The 24,526-nt window shown below is 36.6% G+C and overlaps 1 protein-coding gene across 3 annotated transcripts in view; it reads left to right on the top strand.

The window, feature by feature from the left end:
* Positions 1-24,526, top strand: part of Grm1 (glutamate metabotropic receptor 1) — a 376,962-nt gene that overhangs the window by 269,034 nt on the left and 83,402 nt on the right. For all 3 annotated transcript variants that reach the window (XM_026380150.2, XM_026380151.2, XM_077801964.1), the window contains exon 3: positions 4,635-4,870. In XM_026380150.2, the coding sequence (XP_026235935.2) occupies positions 4,635-4,870 (236 nt within the window). The remainder of the gene's footprint in view (positions 1-4,634; positions 4,871-24,526) is intronic.

Here is a 24,526-nt window from a genome sequence, read left to right as displayed (position 1 = left end):
GGCATGTATGAGACACCAGGTGCCAAAATCTCCTTCACTTCCACAAAATCACTTCCAAACAGCCACCCTGGGGACCTAGCTCCCAACATATGAATCTTGAAGCCAAACCACATCTAAATAATACAAGTATCTATTCAAATACCATCTGTTGTGGCGAATACAAACAATTTGAGCCTAGATTTCTGTGACAACGGTAATGTTCAGCCACAGATGCTTGTTCCTCTCTTAAGATGTTATTATTAGCTACCTACAGTCCTCCTTCTCTCTTCGCATGGCCAGGCTTCATGAAACTCAGATCTCAGCTTAAGTGCTATCTCTTCAAAGTTGCCCCTCTGACCACTCAATCTAAAATATACTCTTCTGTGTTCATATCACATGACTCTAAAAATCCTCTACCCCATTCACATTACTGTGTGAGAGTTTGTTAAAATTGTCACTTACATATCTCCTTCCTTCTCATTCCACCCATGGATTCATGTGCTGGGTAATTTTTCACAGGGTGGCAGCCATTGTTAATTTTACCTTTTTGGTTGTTGGATATTTTGTGTCTGGAAATATTCTTGAGCTATTTCTGGAAATTGGTAAGTTATTTTGATCCTTTTGTATCTCTCTCAATGCTTTATTAGGGAGTATCAGGGTAGTCTTTAATCTAGGGCTAAGTTTTTCTCTGACTGTGGCAAAACCCTCCTTAATACTTTAATTCCCTGTGAGGTAGGAAGTTTTCTGCTGGGGCACTGGGAACATTTACTACCTCCAGTACTGCAACACCTCCAGGCACTGTTCCTCTAATTATTTTGGTGGCTTGTTTCCTCAGCCTTAGGTAATTTCATCATGTGCATCAGCTTGCTAATATTAAACTAAGCAGTAGGTGAGGGAGATATATTCCAGACTATTCTGTCTCTCTCTCTGTAGCACTGTACTTGCCAGTATTTTTCTTTTTTTCTTTTTTCTTTATTTATTTTTTTTATTTGCCAGTATTTTTCCCTGTGACCTCTGGCCACCTTGGCTTTGCCACATTTGCAGGTCAACTTAGCAAATCCACTGGGCCGTTCCTGGGTTCCTTCCTCCCTTCTTGCATCATGGTTTAGAAATCTCCAGGCAGTAACCTCAAAAATTGGAGGGCTCATCTCATGTATTTCTCAATGAGTGAATAAATTGTTCTGATAAATGTCAAAGGAATAAAACCTGTTCAAATTATTATCGAAAATGCTGGACACCTACATAAAGTTTCTCACAAATGGTATCACTTGATTTAAATTACATGATGCTGCTACATCTTCTTAACCTTTATGAATATGGTTCACACTATAAATTATAGAACATTGTGCTAGTTTGCATGTGTTCTCTAAGATATTGCTTCATGTTTTTCTTCTTTTCCCGATTATATGTTAATCTCTGCAGTAGTTTTAAATAATTGAGAAATCAAATTAAAATAATTTTAAAAATTTAAAATAATTGTTATACATAATTCCTGGACCTCATGACATTTTAAATAAAAATTATTTTAGTATCTAGATCATAATCATTTCAATCAAATAGAAATGGGGTTTCTAAAATGTTTTTGCACATTTAAAAAATCAACATGCTTGTATTTCTTTTTTTTTTTACTGTCCATTTGCTAATTAAATTATTTTAACTGATATTCTGTAAGAATAGCATGCATCCTGTCAAATTATGATTGGTAGAAGTAAAAATACTATTTTCCTGTTATTGGCATCAGAATTTATTTGTAGAGGAAGTCATATCCAAGTTTGGAATGAGAAATGGTATAGGAAAAAGAACAAAGATCTGCTGGGAAGAAAAGAACAACCTTTTGAAGAATTGTATTAAAATGTTGTCACAGGGATAAGAAATAAGGATTCTTGTGTACCAGTGAGAAACACTGTAGCTTTCTGTTACAGAGCCACCCTGTTCCTCCACAATATGCAGCTTTATTTCTAGGTGCCAGCTAGGGAAAGGAACTCCTAATTGGGAAATGGATCGAGTGGCAGAAGCTGCCAGAGGCTGTGAATGTGCCTCAGAGTCCAGCACAGCAGCTTTCACTCCTAACCCTCCAAGGGGGTGACCCATGAGTCCTCTAAGGCTGAACACAGACCATGCCACCACCACCACCATCTAAGGAAGATCCCAGACCAGGAGGCAGGGGAGCTGATGGCTCTGTGTTTTAAAGTGCCTTTTATAGATAATTCACCAAAATAATATCCTCACCCCAAACCCAAGACAACTGAACGGCAAAAATCCTTTTAATTTCCCTTAAGTGCATTTGACAAGAGAGACATGGATAAAAACAATTTAAAAGCATGAAAATGGAAGATTGCTTTATAGATGTTTTTCAGCAGCTGTTTCAGTACACATTCCTTACATCTTACCTGTGGGATATTTAAGACCACATACAAAACTTCAGCAAACTTACTCTTTAAAAAAGATATTCACCAGGTATTCCTGCTTGAATAATTTGTCTATCATGCCCTGGTTCTCCTTCATTTTTATGATCTCTGAAATTTAGCACCACTTGTAACTTCCCGAAAGGGAGTCATCTTCAGTGAGGGTGACGGGCTTTGATCAACGATGAAGGGGGTTTGAGGCTCCTACCCACTAAGCCATATGGCTTCAATTGGTCTGCAACACAAAGCTTTCACCCTAGGATGTGCCCTTCTGTGTTGGTGGGCTCAAAGGTAGGAGGTCACACTTTTCTCTGTTTCTAGCATTGACATGACATTTGACTTTATAGAAGTAAGCAAGACTCAAAAAAGTGCAGGCACATCATAGAACGTTCATTTTATATACTTTTCAAAATCGTGAGATCTCGAGTTTCTTGTACAGACTCTAAACCAATCTCTTATAATATTAAACCTTGGAGAGAAACACTTCAAGCCTAACCTTTATGTCAAAAAATAATTATTTTCTTCATGTTACAAGTCATTTTGATTTCAAATTTTACTCAGAGGCAGAATTTCTTAAAAGGCTAACTGGTTTTATTTTTACCCTTCTTTTGAACATGACATGAACTATGGCTCAAGTCTCCATATCACTGGAGAAGTAGTTAGTAAATATCAATAAGTGTAAAAGTAAATAATCAATCAAGGTTGGGCCACTCAGTAGATTTGAGCAAATAGGTGAAGGAGTCAATCTTTCTGATCAGTTTGACTGGTCATCATTTTCAGTGATCATGAGCAAAGGACCCACTTAAACTATATTCAGGTCACTTACCATGAAGGGGGAGAGCTAAGAACTCTTGTTGAAGAACAGGCTTTACAAACTTCAAGAACTTCCCAAGGTCCTCAGGCTAATCGTGTCTAGGTTGGGATTTATGTGCCCACCCCCATCTCGTTCAGCACTTCTCTATGATCCAGCTCTGCTGACTACTTCCAAACCCCTTAAATATCCTGTGATCTTTTTTCTGTGTTCATCTACCAGGAAACTTGATGCCAGTCCTTCTTCTTCTCTTTACCTGAGCTATGCTGACCCCTTCACATCTCAGAGCAGACATCACTTTCTGAAGGAATCCATCGCCACCAACACACATCTCCTATAACCCTGGACCTGTTGGAAATATGACTCAGGTGTAGTTTGTGGAGGAAGTGCATCAATTAGCTCAGCAAGGGAGAAAACACAGTTATCCCAACTGAGCTCATGTAACAAGGGGTGAGCTATGGTCAGTCAAATATATTTGGCCCAGTTCCCTGCTCTATGAGAAGCAAATAAGACACTCTGACAGAGACGATGGGTTATTTTCCACTACCTATTACATATTGTAACAATCTTGAATAAAGCCACATTGGCCTGTTCAATTCTGTAGAGTACAATTTTTCCTTGATGACCTCTTATGGCTGGCTCACATAAATACCTGAATTAAACTGGGGCTACATAACCCATGGTAGATGTGAATATTTTAGAAGGTAATCATGTTTAAAAAATTCTAACCCACTTAATCAAATGTCAGTGAGCCCCCCATTTGGTGAGAAGTTGGATTCTTTTTACACTTGAGGGTGAGATTGTTTTTCATTAAAGCTATTATTTTGAGATAGCATTAGGAAAAAAAAAATCTGGTCACTTCTCTGGCAGACAAGATTGAAAAAAAACGTCCCAGGAATCAAAACCATGATTGGTGTGTTTCAGAGATAAATCAGTTTTCTAGTACAGTTCACATAATGGTCTTGACCACAATGTTGCAAGCTTGCTGAGCCCTTACTGTGAGGTCCCAAGTACCTCAGTTATATTTTTCTCTGATCTGGGCAGTGACTGATAGGCTCTGTGATTTAGTGGTAAGGAGTACAGGACATGGAAGCCAGATTACCTGGATCCAGGAAGACCTCAGCTAGTTGCTGAATATTTTCCATCTCAATAAAGTGAAGAGCCCAAAATTTGATGACTAGTGAATGCTCAAGGAACTTTAGCTGTTGTAATTATTTCTACCATCATCTTCATCATGACTTCAGTACTGTGCAGAAAAAAATAAATAGAATATTTTATTTTTACAAGTTCTTACCAAAGAGGGAATCATTAATGGGCAGTAATGCTAACCTAAAATAGACTTTAGCCTTTTCTGGATTTCTTCATTCGTACATAACTCTGAGCTCTATTTGTGAGATGTTTGTGTTTCTCTCTCCCCACCCCGATCCCTGCATTTTTAGTGATGGATGGGCAGACAGAGATGAAGTCATTGAAGGTTATGAGGTGGAAGCCAACGGGGGAATCACGATAAAGCTGCAGTCTCCGGAGGTCAGGTCATTTGATGATTATTTCCTGAAACTGAGGCTGGACACTAATACGAGGAATCCCTGGTTCCCTGAATTCTGGCAACATCGGTTCCAGTGCCGCCTACCAGGACACCTTCTGGAAAATCCCAACTTTAAAAGAATCTGCACAGGTAACTCGTGTTCACCAAATAACACTCCAGAGCTTTGGCCATCTCCTTCAATTCCGTTACAGGCTGTTGAATGAGAATACAAAGTGCCAGTGCTGGAGATCCAAAGACAGAAGGGCTATCTGAGTGTATAAAATAGCTAGAACAAAGTAAGCATGTATAACCCCCAGGAATTCATTGTCCTGTATTCTGGGAAGACTGCTTTGATGTATCAGAGAGCAACTGATAAGAAGAGTTAGCCTAAATAAATGAAAAGCCAACTAAGAAATCGGATTTCTAGTACTTGAGCCAGAGGGAAGATTTATTGCATGTGTACTTAGAAGATACTACCACAGAGATCAGTAAGCAACACTGGTTTGATCCTTCCCCCCTCCGCCTTTATGACTTGCTTAATACTCATATCATCATATTCTATACCACCAACATGCTGTTTATGGACACAGGTGCCAAGAAATTGTACTCTCATCTGTCAACCAGAGGATGGTTCCTGGTTGGAGAGGTATTTCCTGGGCACTGCTTATGCATGCCAAGAAAGGATGGCACATTATCCCAAGGTGTTCAGGGGCCGGGTGAACTCCACAGCATGCTCCTTTTCCACAGAAATACATTAGCCCAAACTTCTTAACGCTTAACTTTTAAGCATTATCATTACTGCATGGGGACATTGTTGTCCCTATTCTTTTTCACTATTGTCTGTGTAATAGACGTAGACATCTAGGGTCTGTCATGGTGCCATTCAAAGCCAGTCATCCATTCTGGATTGGTAGCATAGCATGATGGTCTTCTTATGATGGTGGGTTGTGAAGTCTACCCGTGACCTCATTTGTCTGACACAACAGAGGTCTGACATTTATTTCCTCTCTCAGCTGAGCAGATAATATTTAGAAATGTCAGGAATCCATCTGTTCATACCACATCTCAATAAAAAAACACTGTAGAGAAGGAAAAGAGACAGAGAAGGGAAAAATCAGCAACTCTGGACTTATAGGAAATCAAGATCCCTTTGGGAAAATTCAGAGATCACTCCCCACTCATGAAACAGATAAATAACTAGAGGCAATGGGTTTGTACAAAATGGAGAAAGAATAATACTAATTACATAAACTATTTCTATCTTCAATAATATTTATATTTGGATGTTAGAAAATTCTTTAAAACAGCAATATATATAAACACATCAATGTTTGTCAGACTTGATGAAGTTTGGTCCAGTTCCCTGGGAAATTTTCTGGTGTGGATTTATTTTCAATAAAGATTTTTAGACCAACCTCAGTGTGGCTTCTAGGGAGGTTCAGACATATAATCCAACTAAAGAGGCAGAAGGAAGGGAAGATAAGTACTAAACTACGTATTTATATTTTTCCGCTCACTTCTCATTTCTCTGAGGTAATAGAACCACAGAAGCTAAGCATCTAGGAAAGTCTCCTTGCAAAATTTTTAAGATGTTGAGGATTGTTGGGGCAATAGTTACCCAAGATTCATATAGTCATTACCAACAACAGAATGAGAACCCATGCCTCCTGGACAGCCTGTATGAGGTCTTGTTCTCTAATTGCTTCCTAAGAAATGTTTTCTTTTATAAATGGAGAATCTATGCAGAGAGAGCTCTGTGTCCCTCATAGAACCCTGTACAACATTAGTCTCTGGAAACTCAGTCAATTCTTGTTAGTTAATTGATCAGCTAATTTATATCATTTTATGGTGTAGGGAGTTTTTTTTTTTTAAGAAAAGTTAGGCCCACCCATGATTTCACACAATTTCTTTTATTCAACATTAAACAGATTTTAGTTGTACTCGGTGTCAGGCTTCATTCTAGGACCTTACAATGCTGTGCAGGAAAATAGACAATAAACAATAATCACAAAAATAACTCAAGGAAAGTGGATATTCATTTAGGGAATCATAAGACCTATGGAGAAAATAAGGCATGGGATTAGAGAGCAAGGGGGTGGAGGGATTGCAACTTTTAAAAGAATGAACGGAGAAAGCCTCACTTAGGAAATGGTTTAAAACCTGAAGGAGATGAGAGAATGAGTCATCAGAGCATTAGGGAAGGGTTTTCCAAGCAGAGGGAACAGCATGTGAAAAGCATGTGAAAAGAAGTGTCTGGTTTAGGAGAAAAGAAAGGGATCAGGTTTCTGGAGCCAGGGGATACAGAAGCATTGACAGGAGGAGGAAGGGCCCATGGCCAGTAGGGAGGCATGAGATGTGGGGAACTGCATCACAGTAGTAGCAAGAAGATGGAGACAGGTTTTCAGAGCTGAGTTTATTTTGAATAAGAGCTGAGGGGATTTGCTGACAGAATTGTCAAGAATGACTGTTTTGAGAAACTGGAGAACTGGTGTCATCATTGAGACTTCAACACTTAGGGAAGGGCGGGCTGGGGAAAAAACAGGAGGTTGGTTTGGGGAGTGTTAAATTTGAGACTTTTTAGTGGTCTATGTCACTTTTCCATCAGTACACATATTAAACATGCTTGGATGTCTTTATGTAAGGAGTTTTAGGAAACGTTTTATGACTTGAGCCCTCATTAAAAAAACTTTGACCTCTGTAGCCATGTACACTAATATTTTGGGTTTTCAGTTGTCAGGGCTCATGTAAATGTCAAGGTTAAAGCTGGAATTTGATTAACATTCACATCAGGAATTAACACTTGCAAAACTTATGAATTGTTCTTACATTGTGCTTGAATCTCAAAGCTATTTTAAAGAGCAATTGCAACATTTCATAAACATGTTTATGTTTGCATTTCATTCTGGTGTCAAGTTTAGAAAATGTTTCCCTGTGTTCTTAGTTCACAGGAAGGCAGAAGTCTTATTTAACTTTCTATTAGGAACCAAATCACAAAATATATTGATTTTTTTTCTGCTGCAAAGATTCTAAAATTTTGGCAATTTTATCTATATTATCCGTGTATATTTATTCATGTAAACTTACATTGTTTTTCACCTTTAACCTCTGTAGTTCTATGAAATCGGCTTCAATATTATTGACAAACAACATGAACTTTCACTTCCTGTGTTATTCTTACCCACTTAGGATTCTCTCTTAGCAAATGAATTCCTGAGTCTTGTTATGAATATGCAGGCACATTTAGGGAAATTAGTGAGAGGAGTGAAATTAACCTTTCAGAATATGATAGCTATTTTTTCTGTCATTCATTTTTACACTTCTGATGTTTTGGAAAGTTTTGATATTGCTGCTAGTTTCCATAGAAACCTTTGTTGAGCTTAATCTCAGATGTCACTATTTAAATAAAGAGTTTATATGCACTAAATTGCCAGTTTGAATATTAAGGGTCCCGCGTCAAGACTGAGTAATTTGGGAATCACTGTGGCTAATTAAAAAGTGCTTCACACAAAATCCACATCACTGTTTAATTAGTCGAGTATATCAAGGGATTGGAGATGTGTTGGGAAAGCACTAACTGAAACATCAAAGACTAACTTCGAAAGATGTAATAATTGTGAAGTCAGTGAAAAGAGTAGATACAAAGCAAATCAAAGTCACTCTTTTAGTAAGTTATTTAATGCTTAAGGGATTTAGATCATGTTTGCAATGGCACAGGGCTTATTGTTCCTGATGAGAATCATTATAAAGATCCCTTAGAAGCTGATAGAGTATAGTGTTGGGTCACACAAGAACTGGGTACAAAACTGTTCAGTTATGAATTTCTCACATAACTTGGACAACCTCACTTAACCTCTGAGACTCAGGTTTTACAAGTGTAACATGGTAGGTAACAATATCTACCTCACACAGGTGCTGTGAGAGGTGAATGAAATAATGGTAATGAATTACTTTGTAGTGAAATAATACCAATGAAGAATTTTGCAATCTGTAAGCCACTCACTTGTCCCTTGATATCTATGAGATTTGTTATGGGGCACTCAAATACCCAAATTCAAGGATGCTCATTTCCCTTGTATAAAATGGAATAATATTTGTATATAATATATACACATCCTCCAGTGTACTTTAAATCAAATCTCTAAATTACATTAAATTTCTAATGTATTACAAATTCTACATAAACAGTTGTTATATTGCATTGTTTAGGGGATAGTGACTAGGAAAATATGTGGACATATTCAATATAGATCATTTAAAAATATATATTTTCAGTCTAAGACCAGTTGAATCTGCAGGAGTGAAACCCATGGATGTGGGGACCCTTCTGGACTTACATAAATGTAAAAGAGTAATAACAGAATCATGTCTTACTGGAGAGTGAAGTCTAGCATAGATTACCTCGTAAAAACTATGGGTTTTGAAGTTATAAGTTAAACATAACTACATTCCATCATGTAGAAACTAGACAGATAATCATATAACCCTTAGTTATCCTCGCACATAGTAAGTGTAAATACTGATATTTACTTTTTATTTTCTTTCCTATTAGTTTTTTTTAATTTTTTGACTTTCAAAGTAATACTGCTTTTGATGCTCATCTTGTGCAACTTATAAACATAGTAGTGCATGAGAAAGATGAAGAGCTTTAAAAAATTGTTCTTATCTAACCACCATTAGTTTCATTTTTCTCTATATAGTTTTAAATCGTGTAGTTAATATCTTACATATTGCTTTTTAAAAAATTCATATTGCTTTTTTTATGAAGTTATGAATTTCTCTTTGTCATTAAACTCTTTCATTCTTAATGAATGCATAATACTTTGCATACAGTTAAGATGCAACTTTTTTATTTTTATTTTATTTTTTGGTACTGGAAGTTGAACCTGTGTATGCTGGACTACTGAGATACACACCTAGCCCTTTATATTTCTTATTTTGAGACAGGTAAGCTCTTTAGGGCCTCCCTAAATTGTGGGACTGGCCTCAAACTTGTGATCCTCCTGTCTCAGCCTCTTGAGTCACTGGGATTACAGGCATATGCCAGTATGTCCACCAAGATACAATTCATTTAACCATTTTATTCTTCCTATACATTTGGTTGTTTTGAGTTTTTCACAAATTTTAAAGAAAGACGCTTTGGCACGTGGTAAAAATTTTTTTCTTTGTAAACCTTTCTTTTTCATTTTAGGTAATTTTCTTAAGTTATATTTCCAGAAGTTGTGTTAAGTTACCAGAAGTTCAATCAAAGATATGAACATTTCTAAGGCTTTTGAAAATAAGAAGTTCTAAGGCAACTCCTACTAGCTCTGCATAATACTCAGCATTCTTCCCATTTGTTTGCATAGTTGTAATGACAGTGTGCATGTAATTCTACCTTATTTTTTCCTTTAGGATTGTATTTCACATATTTTTGAAGTTGCTGCATGGCTTTATAACCACAATTTTAATAACCCTACAGTGTTCTATCCAATGAAAAACTATAATTACTTAGCAATTCTTATATTGTTGAATATTTAGGACACTTCCAATTTTCCTTATTAAGGAACAGTTAAAATGGCACAGTTTTCATGGTTGTTGGTGCTATTTTGGGATTGTTCCCTTTTAATAGATTCATAAATGTGTAATTATTGGTCTAAGAGCATGATAAGTTTGGGTTTTCTTAACAGGCATGTATTGCAATTGTCTTGTACTATAGTCATATTAATATTTTCTGTGGCTGGTTGTATATTAACTATATAAATTTATTGGGTTCACTATGTTCTTATCAGCTTTTTTCCAACAACCTACTGAATTTGCAACCAAATTTTGTTTTCTCCCCTTATGCTCTGTACCAACTGGAAGCAGATGGGCACAATGCTTTTTACAGCTAGCATATTGTATTTGGCCATTGTCCAAGACATAATGAAAGAATTTGGCTGATGTATGTAATGCTCACCAACGAATCATGATTAGTAAGATAATGACAGCTAGTCTGGCACTGTGGTGGGAATGTCCCCTCTAAAACTCATGTTGAAATTTAATGGCTATTATGATGATATTAGGAGATTGAACTTATAAGAGGTGATTAGGACTTTTGAAAGTCTTCATGAATGAATTAATGCCATTATCACAGGGATGAACTCCTCAAGAAAGAACTTAATTTTGACCCCCATTCTCTCTGTCTCTTGGTTCCATTTGTCCTTCTGCCTTACACCACAGGATGATGCAGCATAAAGGATGACCCCCAGATGGAACCCCAGATATTGAACTTCCCAGCCTCCAGAACCATGACCCAAACTTCTACTGTTTACAACTTACCCAGTTTATAGTATTCTGTCATAGTAGCAGAAAACAGAATTATATAACTAGGAAGATACACTTTCAAGACTTTCAAGCAAGGAGAATCTTATTCTAGTAGCTTGGAGAAAACCATTCATAATTTTAGACAGGTACTGATTATATTAATAACTTTTCCTTATTATTAGTTTTCCAATTTTTATGAACATTCTAAAGTATGTATGAAGTAACCTATTACATAAGGCCAGATAAGCGGAGCCCATTACAGTTTGATCCAGACTGAGATGGTCTATAAATTGAGATAGATTTTAATTAAGCTTATTGAGTCTGAGTGTAATGACTTATTTTATTCCCACCTTGGATGTTTGGTTCAAATGCCAATATGCACTCCTGAGGATACAATTTAACTTTACCAGGAAGTTGACCCTATTAATTGAGGTTTGTGGAAAATGTCACATTTGTCCACCCCTCCCTGTACCTATGCTCTTTGAAATATGGCTTTGTGTCTCCCCTCATTAAGAGATAGGGTTTTGTTCTCGACCTTGAATATCTCAACTGACATTATAAGGCATTATTAACTCCAAGTCTAGAGCCCCAGAGGTTTGACCTACTCCCATTCTCATTCTTGAAACCCTTTCTGAGCAATATGAAAAAACCTGAGTTAACCTCCAGAAGATGGAAATAACATGGATCAGAAAGAGAATGACCTCTAGGTTGAGGATGTCCTAGATCAGCCAGTCCCAAGCCAATGTACTACCTGACTACTGACGCATGTGTGCACCCAGATGAAATGAGTCATGTCCAACTCAGAGCAGCAGACCTTCCCAGGTGACTCCGAGATCCATGGACTAAGCAAATTCTTTTTATTTACCACTAAACCTTGAGGCTGCTTTGTTATGGTAGTAGGTAACTAATACAAGGTCTCTATAGCCTTGCAATACAAGACTTTTACATGGAACAATCATTTCTTAATTAAACAAAGGAATATAATGTCTTATCTTGGTGTGCTGTAATACTCAATCTTTTCCTTTCCTAAGAGGAATGGTACAATATTGCATCCCAGATCTCATGGAACAAACCAAACATTTCCATAGATTTAGTAATGAAGAAGATTTAAAAATCCCCTACCCAAGGCAGTGAAAATATTTTACTTATGAATTTTTATGTGCATAGGGGAAGTGCTGAAAATTGGGACACAGTCATAGCTGACCCAACACCCTCAAAACCAAGCAGCATATGTACTTGTACAATGCTGGTCTAAGTTGCCTTATGGAACCATGTTTCAGAGGTGTACTTGGAAGAATAAAAGTGATCTTACCTTGAGTTACATCTGGGCATTATATTTTCCTAGACAAATATTGCTATCACATATACAAGAAGCTTCGAAAATATGCATACAATAAGCTCGATGTTGCTCTGCCTGTTTCTTATTAACACTTTTGGTTGGTGCTATCAGATGCAGCCACTACCCACATGTATCTATTTATATTTAAATTTAAATTAATAAAAATTAAATGAAAGCAATTTTTCATTTCTTCTTTTACAAGCCACAGTTCAACAGCTACCTGTACCTAGTAACTACCATGTTGTATTGCACAGATGTAGATTTCTGTTATTGTAGGTAGTTGCTCCAGGCTGGGTTCTACTTTACTAATTCCATAAATGCAAGTTTGATTGTTTTTTGGTTATTTGGCTCTAATTTACAAGTTAGTGTTTTGAGCAATTTGTTGAATATCCTTACTCTAACAGCTGGAAATTGATTTAGTCTTATTGGAATGAGCCAAGGCTGCAGCTTGCTTGGTGATTTCTAAGTATTTGCTGCTGAAGATAAGAAGGAGTGATTTTCATAAAAAGCAGGCAAGTACTCACTAGCCTTTTTTTATTCCATGTCATTTTTAATATTAGAAGGACTTTAGAGAAATATGTACGTGTTTTATCACCCAAAAGGCATGAAAGTTGATGCAAGGGCATTAGTTTTTCCTTCTTTCTTTTCTTTTTTTCTTTTTTCTTTAGTGGGAATGGAACCCAGAACCTCATGAATATTAGGCAAGTAAGTGATCTAATACTGAGCTACATCTCCATCCCTATGTTCTTTTACTTTATATACATCTTGGTTATGTTTCCAAAGGACTTAAATGATGCATAGTAATAAACCTTTACAAATTTGAAGTACAAAAAGAAAAATTATTTGAGTCATTGAACACTCACTACAGTGAATGGTCACTGTTTTATCTTTTTTAAGGTATTTATTTTGTAGTTAGTTGGACACAATAACTTTATTTCACTTATTTATTTTTATGTGGTGCTGAGGATCGAACCCAGGTCTTGAATGTGCAAGGCAATCGCTCCACCGCTGAGCCACAACCCTAGCCCTGTTTTATCTTTTAATAGAAACCATTAATTTATAGTTGTATATCACTGGGTAATTATATAGTTTTAATCTGTAAACAATTATCTAAAGATTAGCTAAAGGTTCATATACTACAATTATTATTAGAATTTGGTCCAATCCATTAAAAGATTTTTTTTAAAAATTGGATAATAATTCTCCTTACTAAATAATTTGCATATTTGTAAAGTTGACTGCTATCTCATATAATCTAGTCTGCCTTCTGAACAAATTTGAGAGTTGGCATTTCGAATGCTTAAAATCTGTGGCTGCTGGGTGTGGTGGCTCATGTCTGTAATCCCAGCAACTTGGAAGGCTGAGGCAGGAGGATTTCAGGTTTGAAGCCAGCCTCAGCAACTTATCAGAGCTGTAAGCAACCTAGTGGGATCCTGTCTCAAAATAAAAAGGGCCAGGGATGTGGCTCAATGTTTAAGTGCCCTTGAGTTCAGTCCCTGGTACCCAAAACAAACAAACAAACAAAAACAAAACAAAAACCTGTGGCTATTCTTCATAAACATTTCACCCTGTCATGAGTGGCTGTTATATTTTAGATTGTCTCAGTGGACTACATATGGGGTTACTCTACATCATATAAGTTGTATTGCTTCTCAGCAAGAGAACACTTTTGCATTTCATGTCTGGAAATTCACACTAAGTAAAGTCATAATTCTGGCCATCATAAGTAGGAACAGTTTTGTTTTTTTTTTTGTCACAAGGAGTATGATCAAATAGAGTTGGGGTCTGGCCCACTATTCTTTTCCTGTTTTTTTTTATAGGTTTAGTGAGGGATAATTGGCATATAATAAATTTCACACACTTAAAATGCACTTTTTGGTAAGTTTTGACACAGGTATATTACCAAGAAATTACACAATTAAGATAATAAACTTATCATGCCCAAATTCCTTTGTGTCTCATTGAAAACCCTTCCTCTATCACAGTTTATCTGCATTCCCCCAAAATCAGTTATTGGCTTTCTGAAACTATAGTTTATTTGCAATTTCTGAACTTTTAATATAAATGGTATTGTGTATCCTGTACTCTTTTTTGCCTGCTTTCCTTTACTTGCACAATTATTTTGAGATTCATCATTTTATTGCATATATTAACAGTTAATTCCAGTTAATTGCCAATTAATGTTCTGTTATTTGTATACATCATATGTTTATTTATCTGGGTATTGGTTGTTTCCAGTTGGGGTTATCACAAATATAACCTCCATGTACAAGCATAGACACATACTTTATTTCTCTTGGCCTAATTCCCAGGCATAGACTGTCTGGATCATGTGGTAGGTGTGTGTTTAACTTCCTTTTATCCCCTGTTAGTCCTGTTCATTATGGAGATACACAGTTGAGAAGGAAGCTTTGTAATGGAATCAAACAGAAAAAATCCAGGGCTTATTAGAATTCAAGAGCTAATGAGACTTCTGGATTGCTTCTTGAGGAGTTTGCTCCATTGTTACATTACTTCTGCTACTTGGAGGTGGTAATTAAGATGAAGGGGATATTTTATGTCCATATTTGGAGCCAAATTGTCAGTCATAATAGCTATTGAAACTGTATAGTCAATTTGACACGACTAAAGAACTGGCTGAGTAGACAGATGCACTAGTGGTAAATTCTTTAGAGGCTGCTTTTCCTGAAAACTAAACTCACTTGGATAGAGCATGACCCTGTCTACTCAACCCATCAGTAACACTAACAATGTAGTTCCTGTGTCTCCAGACCACACTAATGTACCCAGAGTCATACTTCATATCCAGGGGCTGTCTGATAAACCCACACCAAAGAGCTGTGTGACATAGTCTTGAATATGTTATGATCACTTGGGTTTAAGTCAATGTCATGTCATATGGTGATGGGACCTCTTTAATTATTTACTAACCCATCTTTTGTCTTGACTGTCATTGGTTGGTACACAACATTGTTACAACATAAATCTTTATAGGTTTGGTGGGTATTCACAGGAATTACATGGTGACAAGTATTTAAAATCTGTCAGAAATGCCAGTAAATTGAATCCATGCAGACTTGCCTCAAATAGATCTGTATCTAATATGTCAATCAGTTTAATACTATTATTTGATCCTTTCAGCTAAATTAATATTCCCATATCTGAGTTGCTGAGAATAAGAATCTTGTCTTTTAAAGCATAGGTCTTGAGCTGGCTTATCAAAATCATCAGAAAAGCTTTTCAGAAAGTACTTTTCTATACCAGTCTTGGTCCTACAATATACCAATTGAATCAGAATCCTTGGAGTAAGTCCAAACATTTATTTTAAGGATAGAAAAAAATTATACTTAAAATTTATGAGCCATTTAGCACTTTTTTAAAAAATCCAAATTTGGAATCATCTATCACTGTCCAAATTGGGAGCTTGCTAATGTTTTGGCTCTGGATATGGCATTGGAGACAGTTAAAGAGAGTTTAGTAATTCCTGGTGCTCAATCATTCTCTTGTGCTTGCTTTATTTTATTTTTTATTGGTAGGTTTGTTTTGCATTAAAGCATTGGCATTCTAAAACCAGTAAGTCATGGCCAAATACTATATTTCTTTATATCCAGATTGGATAGTTACTAGACGTATTAATTTTCTATTGCTGCTGTAATAAATTACTATAAACTCAGTAGTTTAAACAATACACATTTATTATGCTACAGTTCTGTAGGCTAGCAGTCTGATGAGGGTCTCCCTGAGCTAAGGTAAGAGTGTCAGAGGCCCATATTCTTTTATGAAGGCCCTAAGAGAGAATCTGCTTCTATGCTGTTTTGAACTTCCACAGTCACCCACATTCCTTGGATCATGGCCCGCTCCCTTCATATACCAACCCAGGAATACTGCATTAGTCTGACCCCGTTCTTCCTCAACCACACATTCTTCTGATCATGGCCAGAGAAGGTTCTCTACTTTTAAGAACTCATGATGAAATTGTGCCCACCTTGAGGAAGAAGAATAACCTCACCATCTCAAGTAAAGATTAATTATATTTCAAAGCCTCTTTTACCATGTAACTTAGTTTATCTGTAAGTTTAGGAACTAGGATGTGGTCATCTTTGTGGGACCATTATTCATTATTTTTTCAACAACACTAAATATCTAGGCAGAACAAGGGATTATCTTCTCTAACTCTTCTGCTACAGCCCTGCCCCTGTTAACTGATGCTGGGAGTGTAGTGTGTAAGTCTTTGGTAACAGAGGTAAAAGGTCATTTTTATTGTGTCTCTATGAAAGTTAAACCATCTGTGTAGTTGAGGGAGTATGCCCCATTGCATTCAATCTTAGGAAGGTCTCTTCTTTCTCATCTCATCTCCTTGGCCTCTCCTGATGGGGCATTGAGGAATGATTTTGGGGGGACCAAATGACCTCCATTCTCTGCTTCCTGGCCCCAAATTGTTGGGGGCCCAAGGAGTATTTTAAATTTCCATAGTCACTTTTAATCTAGGATGCTATGTTTTTAGCTTTCCTAGCAAAACTCTTTCAAATTGTGTAATTTACTTTTTAACTAGTTGATCAGTCACAATATGTGCCAATAACAATGCCTACAATTCTTTTTTAGATAATCCTCTCCTTCAGGACTTAATTTTAGGAGCCTAGCAGATATATAAGGGGAAGCCACAGTCGTACGTACTCCCTTCACTTTTAACCATTTTCTTCATCTGAAAGATTTATGGGTGCCAAAATAATTTTTCCCAAGATTTTAACAAAAGAATATATGTTTTTTTCTTGATCATTTGCTATGAATCTGAAATCTTTCTTTCTTCCTCTCTTTCTTTCTTTGTTTTTAAAGCAGAAATATTCACAGTTGGGTCTTTAAGAATCAACTTAATTTTTATCTCTGAACATTTAATTTTCCTAACTCTTTGCCTAAACATGCAAGCTCATTTGATGAAATGTCTGCCTTTCTAGTAATGGCATGTGACAATATTAGCATTTTATCACTGCATAATGGATGTGTGTCCTTTAGACCCTAGATGCAGTATCCTTGCCATCTGCTGCCTTTTTCTATATGTTTCATATTTTATGTTTCATTGCTGCCCCTACTTTTAGGTACCAATTTCTGTACTAGTCAGGATAGACTAATGTATACTACAAAACAAATGACCCTTAATATAAGCTCTCTTAACAATAAATGATTATTTCTTACTCATGCTACATGTCCAGTGTATATTGGTTAAAAATCCCTTCTGTGTCTTCTATGCTATGTGACAATTGTGGCAAAGGAAAGCTAAGCATGGCCAATGAGCAATGGGTTTAAAACTTTTGCTAAAATATATGTCACTTCCATTTAAATTTCATTGATCAATTCAAATTCCATGCTCAAGCAATACATCAGTGAAGATGGGAAATCTCTACCACAGGAAAGGGTCACCTAATATTTGGAAGTAGACCTTCAATTTATCAAATCAGAATTAGTACTACCTTTTATTCAAGAGATGGCAAGCCTTATGTATGTACAATATGTGGTTAGACATTTTAGAATTTTGAACTTAAGTAATGTTTTATCAGGTAGAATTACTGTGTCAAAATGCTTTGGGGAATTTTTGACCAAGATGAAGAGAAATTTTCTTCTTTACTTGTGCTCCAATTAATTAATTGTTTAAGGCAGTGAATGTGAAATTCAGAATTCCAAGTCAGAGAGATATTTGTCCCAAGTACTTATCAACTAAATACATTTATTAGAGTTTTCATACTTCCATTAGTGAAGTCTTCTACTGTGGTTAAGAACTGGAACTTTCTGTTTCCTAAGAGACAGCGGAGGAAAGGGTTCATACATAGTCTGACATCATGACCCTCTCTCTATGGAACTGTCCCACTTTCCAGGTTTAACCTAACATGATTGGCATTGATGAGCAGTAATAGAGTTTCTTTTTTCACACAGCACACGAGAGACCAATATCACCTTTTCTACAGCAGAGGCAGGTTTTGCAAAATAACAAGGATACAGAAATTCTTATGACATGGTACAAAAGGTGTTGAAAAATCTCATATTCCCATTTCCTCCCTTTGTAGGTGATTTATTTAATCACATTTCAACAATAAGATAACCTCAGTCTGGCTGCATGATGCTGTCTTAAGTGACAGTTCTCCAGCTCTGTGTGTTCAGAGATTGGGGAACATTGTCATGTAGCAAATGGCTGAGGATTCTCTAGTCTCTGCTTCAAGTTCTTCACAAGATTGTCCAAGGATTGCTTGAACATTGATATTAGGAAGTATATATTATTAAATTCCTAAAATAATCTGTGAAAATTAGTGCCTCATTTTAATTTTTATATATTTTTATTATCTGTAAGGCTGAACATTTTATCAGCTTTTGAAATTTTATCTTCTGTTACTTTTTGTTTATGTCCTACGTCAGAGTGCCTTTTCTTGAAATTAACATTGGTTTTATTTAATTTTAAAATTCTTATTATAAAATTTATATCTTCTCATTTTAAACTACAGCAGCTATGTCATAAGTGACTTGTATAGTTTGTAAGTATAATCTAGTTGAGGGCCCCATTTCTAAAGAGATACAAATACATTAAGAGAGTGGACACAGAGCTATTGGAAATGAGTTTATTGAAAAGGAAAAATATAAACAAAAGTTATATTGTATTTTGAGATATACCTATTATATTTGTAAACAGTGCTATGAATAAATAATAATAATAAGTAATAATCGAATCAAGATACTGAATTGTAGGTACTATGTAGCAGTCCTGATTATTTGGCATAGCCCATATTAACTAATAACATAGTGGCAAAATGTACAAGTTATCTATTAACCAAAAGCTTATATTTACATGTAAGTGTTTTGTATGTATGTATGTGTTTTGTACATGACTTAACATCTGAATTCCAAATTTTATTTATAACAAGAATTTACAAAAGTTCCAAAAATATAATTTTTTGCTGTTGTTCTTGAATGAAAAGGAAATAAGAATTCCAGGAAGTTAGCTATGGTATAACATAAGGTACCTGATATGTGCCTTAATTTTCTTTAAACAAACTTTTTATTTTAGAATAATTCTAAAGAGTTACCGAAAAATTGGGGAGCTAGAACAGCGTCCTTATATATCCTATGACCATTTTTCCCCATTGTTAACATGTTACATTAGTATGTCTATTAGTATGTCTTCATTATAATTAATGAAGCAATATTGATACATTTTTATCAACTGAAGTCCATTCACTATTTATATTTTATTCCTTTTTATCTAATGGTTCTTGTTCTGTTCCAGTGTGCCGTTCAATGTATAATATAATCCACTTAGTCATGCTGTCTCCTTAGACTTCTTGGCTGTGATACTTACGGGGTGATGTTTCTGAAGAATAAGGATAAAAGAAAATAAGATAAAGTCAAGGTTGTACTTAGAGGGAAAATACAAATCATTAGATTATGTTCTGCGGCTGAAGATGGGCAACCAGTGTGACCCTGAACGAAGGCATTCACGACCTACAAACATACCAGTTTTTTGAGATGCTTCAGAGAAAAGAAACTCTTCCTGGTAGTAAGTTCTGAGAAAACATCCTCTTCAAACTATGAATAAGAGATCACTTTCTGGTGTCCAGACATTTTCCTTAACATCTCTTTTAGGTAAAATAATAAAGGGCTTGTTTGGGCTATTTCTATAGCATCTTTAAAGTGGGCCAGGATCATGATGCTTAAATGCATTTTGGGTATGTGGGAAAGGGATTATGATAGAGTCAAGTCAGTGCAGCTATGCAGTCTCAGAGGGTTGGGACCCTCCCCTAAATAACTGTTCCCATAGCACTTGTCCCAGGGTTCCCTGGAAGACCAGCTAGCTTAGACCATGTCATTTAATGGACCCGCCTGAGTCCAAATCATCCCATTCTTTTTTCTAGTTTCTCCTTTGATACAAAACAAGCCAAGAACTTTTAAACATATATACTTGAAGAGAAGTTTCAATAGGGAGATTTAGCATAGGCAGACATCAAGTCAGATTATATATTGAGACTGATTGGACTGTAAGAGATTTCAACAGGCAAGGATTTCAGGTACCTTATGGAGTAGATTGTAGGAAAGCTGTTTTCTCTGTCTTTCCTTGCATCAGAGTTTTTCTGTTCATCTTGGCCAGAGGAAGCTGCTCATAAAACTGAATCATATTTTTTGGCCAACATCTGTCTACAGTGCAAGGTTGCCAAAAATTTGAAACTACCTTCTGTATGCAGTTTTCATATGCCAGAAACAGATGGGATTTTCTGTGATTTCAATTATTTATGTTGTTTTCTGCATTTAGAATTATTCTGTGGACATTGGTGTAATTAAAAATCCTAGGGGCTGGGATTGTGGCTCAGCGGTAGAGCGCTTGCCTAGCATGGGCAGGACCCGGGTTCGATCCTCAGAACCACATAAAAATAAAGGCATTGTGTTGTGTCCATCTACACCTAAAATAAATAAATAAATAAATAAATGTTAAAAAAATTCTACCTACCTTTAAAATATCTCACACACATAAACACAATTCCTATCACAGTCCTATATCTATATACTAGAAATAGTAGACCCTCATTCATTTTCTGGCTTTACTCCTTGATATATATGGCTCTGGAAATCTCTGGGCCTTTTCTCATTTATATTATAGATGTCAAAGGTAGAGATTAAATGAAGTGAAATACATTGTGATAGTCCTATAAAAAATTTTAGATAGTAAAATTGTTAATTATATTCTCTATCTCCTTATATATACTTTCATATAATATATACGTATATATATTTAAAACCATTTCACTTATATAATCATGACATATATTGATCTTATATATCATAATTAGATTGGTGTGCTATTTCCTTTATGTTTATCATAAGATTCTGCTGGTATTTGTTTCTGTTTTCTTGAATTCTTCATTTTCCTGTTCAGCCATTTCCACAGGCTCCCAAAATACTCAGTTCAGAGAAAATGTTATTGATATTGAGAAGTTGAGACTTCTGTTACTATCTTCATTTGATTCCTTACCTGAGGAGAAAGGATCCTATGACCCTGAGGAGAAACCTACCTTGGACCTCATTTATTCCATATCTCCAGTGGGTCAAGGAAGGTCCCTAGCAAGGAGCAGCATGGTTTATCTACTTGTTGGTAAATGCCATGTCATTGGTCTCAGTGTGAATTCCCCCAACCCCACCTCCCCCCACCTTTGGACCATCTGTTACCATGTGTTATCTACATATCTTTGAACTCTCTACCAGGAGGCTTTGTATTTCTTGAAGATATTTTCAGACTTCTCTCTTAGACCCTAATTTCCTCAGAGATAGTGTATGCATGATGTATTTTAATATTCCCTCCTTACCAGGCACAATAACAAGATAGGTGTGTAATACACCGAATTAAAAATAAAATGTATGAAAGATGACATTGAGCATTTCTCAGAGATTCCATGGCCAAAATCTTTCACTGCCTCAAAATTCCTTTTACCCATCATGTTCTGTCTTGAATGGAAGCTCAAGACTGGCCTCAATGCTGCTGTAGCTCCATGGTGAAAGACAGGAGGGACATGCTCACAAGTTTTGTGGAGGACTGCAGTCACAAGTAGTTAGGATCCTGAGAAGTCTCACTTTCTTGACTAAGGTAGGGCACTATGGAGAGATGACATCATGCATCATAAAGTCAGTGACATGAGTACAAGTATCTTGGAGACAGTGGTCAAAGACACAGAGATAAGAAGTGGAGCACCAAAAATGAATCTCATTAAGCTTTCAGACATACTTTATGTGGTTTCCAAAATTTCTCAAATTTCCCAAGAGTTCTTATTAACTGACTTAACATTCCAGTGGAAAGTAGGATATTTGTTAGCATCAAGGGGAAAATGTAAAACTATATAAACTGAGATTCCAGTTGAAAAAATTGAATAGCAACAAGTTTCTTGAATAGTGGGAAGAGAGGCAGTATGGTTAGAACCAATCAGCCTGAGGAAATTGGAGCCTCAATATTAGTTAACTTTTGCATTGCTGTCACCCAATTACCAAATAAGAACAACCTACAGGAGGAGGAAAGAGTATTATTGGGCTCACAGTTTCAGAGGTCTCAGTTCAGAGATCACTAACTCCTTATCCTGCAACCAAGATGTGGAAGAACATTATGGGAGAAGGGTCCAGAAAAAGAAAATTCTCAATTCATGGGGGTTTGGGAGAGAGAGAGAGAGAGAGAGAGAGAGAGAGAGAGAGAGAGCGCGCGCAAGCGAGCAGGGGAGGTAATGGGCCACAGGGAATAAACACCCTAGTGATTCATCTAATCTAGTTATGTCCCAATACCTACACTCATTCAAACTAGGATAGATCAGGTTACAGATCTCACAAGCCAATCACTATAACTCTGAACATTCCTACCTCAATACAAAAGATTTTGTGGGACACATCACATCCAAACCATAACCTTCTATCTCTGAACTTAAAAAGCTCATGTCCATCTTACAATGCAAAATGCATTTAGTTTATATCCAAAAGTCTCATAGTGTTAACAAAAAACTTTTTTGCCCAAAAGTCTAGCTCAAGAACAAAGTCTCCTCTGAGCCTCCAGTCAACCTTTTGGCTGCGAGCCCCTGTAAAAATAAAAACAAGTTTCATATCTCCAATATACAGTGCCAGAGTAAATATTCTTTTTCCAAAAGGGAGGAATAGGGGCATAGAAGGAAGGGATGGGGCCAAAGCAAGTCTGAAAACCCAGCCAGGTAAACAGGTCCTATAACTCTATATACAGCATCTAGGACACAAGGTGTTCAAAAGAGTTTGAGAAGTCCTGGCCCTTGGCCTTGCCAGTTATAGTGCACATGGGCTTTTTTTTTAGCCTGGCTCTTTCTGCACCCAGCAGCTTTTCTTGGTAGACAGTCCTCATTGCTGGCATCTCTTAATTATTAGGGCTCTATTTCAGCTTCAGCTTCACCTTTACATCTTCATTTATTGCCTTCTCAGAGAAGTCTGCAGGGACACTTGTCCTGCAGCACTTTACCTGTCCTCCCAGCCCTTTCCCTGAAATCTCAGTGGAAGCATCCATGACATCCTAACTTGAGCACCCTGTATTTCTGCAGAATCAGCACTATGTGCACGGCACTAAGGTACACTGCCAGCTTTCACAATATTTGGACCTCCTGGATCAGGCCTGCAGAGGCCTTTGAGTAACCGTACAACTCAGCAGGATGAAATAATTTCCTAGGCATTTGTGTGTGAGCGGGGTGTTCAAGGATGCAGAAGGGAAAATTCCTTTGAAAAGAGCTCATGGGGGCATCCTGCTTGCCCCTTGGGTGTGGTCTTTCAACTTTCGAGGTGTCCTCAGGACATTCTTCCTATTAACCTCTAAGCAAAGTACTTAGCATGTCTTTAGGGGCTGTGACCTCTTCAACAAGAACACTTTCTTTGGCCCCAGTTTTGCATGCACTTATCTGACCAAACTACAAGTTTTTAAAGTCCTTCAGTCATGCTTTCTTCTCTTGATTCTCCCAGTAAATGTAGCCAAATTCTGCCACACCAGTGAATGAATGCTTGCTGCCTTAAAATTTCTTCCACCAGATTAATTAGTCCATTACTTTTAAATTCAACCTTATACAAAGATTCAGGACATAGGGAAATGTAGCCAAGTTCTTATCCAGAATATAATATGAGTGTTTTTTAGTCCAATTCCCAATAGAGTCCTCATTTCCTTCTGAAAACTCATAAGCACAGTCCACATCCACAAGCATTCTTATCTTTTGAGTTCCCACCAGAATCACCCACTAAGCTCCACTTAAAAGGATTCTAAAGCTTTTCCAGCTTGTATCTCTAAACTTTTAAAAATTCCTCCCACCAACCAATTCCAAAGGTTTCTGAATCGTATGATCAAGTTAGTTACCACAATGACCTCACTTCTCAGTACCAATTTCTGTTTGAGTCAACTTTTGTGTCAGAGTAATTCAATTTCACAACAAGAACAGTTTTAAGGAAGAAAAGTTTATTTAGGGCTCATAGTTTCTGAGGTCTCAGATGGCCAACTTGGTTGCTCTTAGCTCAAGGTGAAGGAGCACATCATGGGGAAAAGGCCCAGAAGAGAGAAGCTGCTCACCTCATGGTAGAATCAGGAGAGAGAGAGAGAGAGAGAGAGAGAGAGAGAGAGAGAGAGAGAGAGAGAGAGAGAGAGAGTGTTTTCAGAAAAAATTGAGTTTTTATGTTTG

This window comes from Urocitellus parryii, chromosome 8, assembly GCF_045843805.1.
Source record: "Urocitellus parryii isolate mUroPar1 chromosome 8, mUroPar1.hap1, whole genome shotgun sequence".
NCBI classification, from domain to species: Eukaryota; Metazoa; Chordata; class Mammalia; order Rodentia; family Sciuridae; genus Urocitellus; species Urocitellus parryii.
This window is presented reverse-complemented; position numbering and strand designations above follow the sequence as displayed.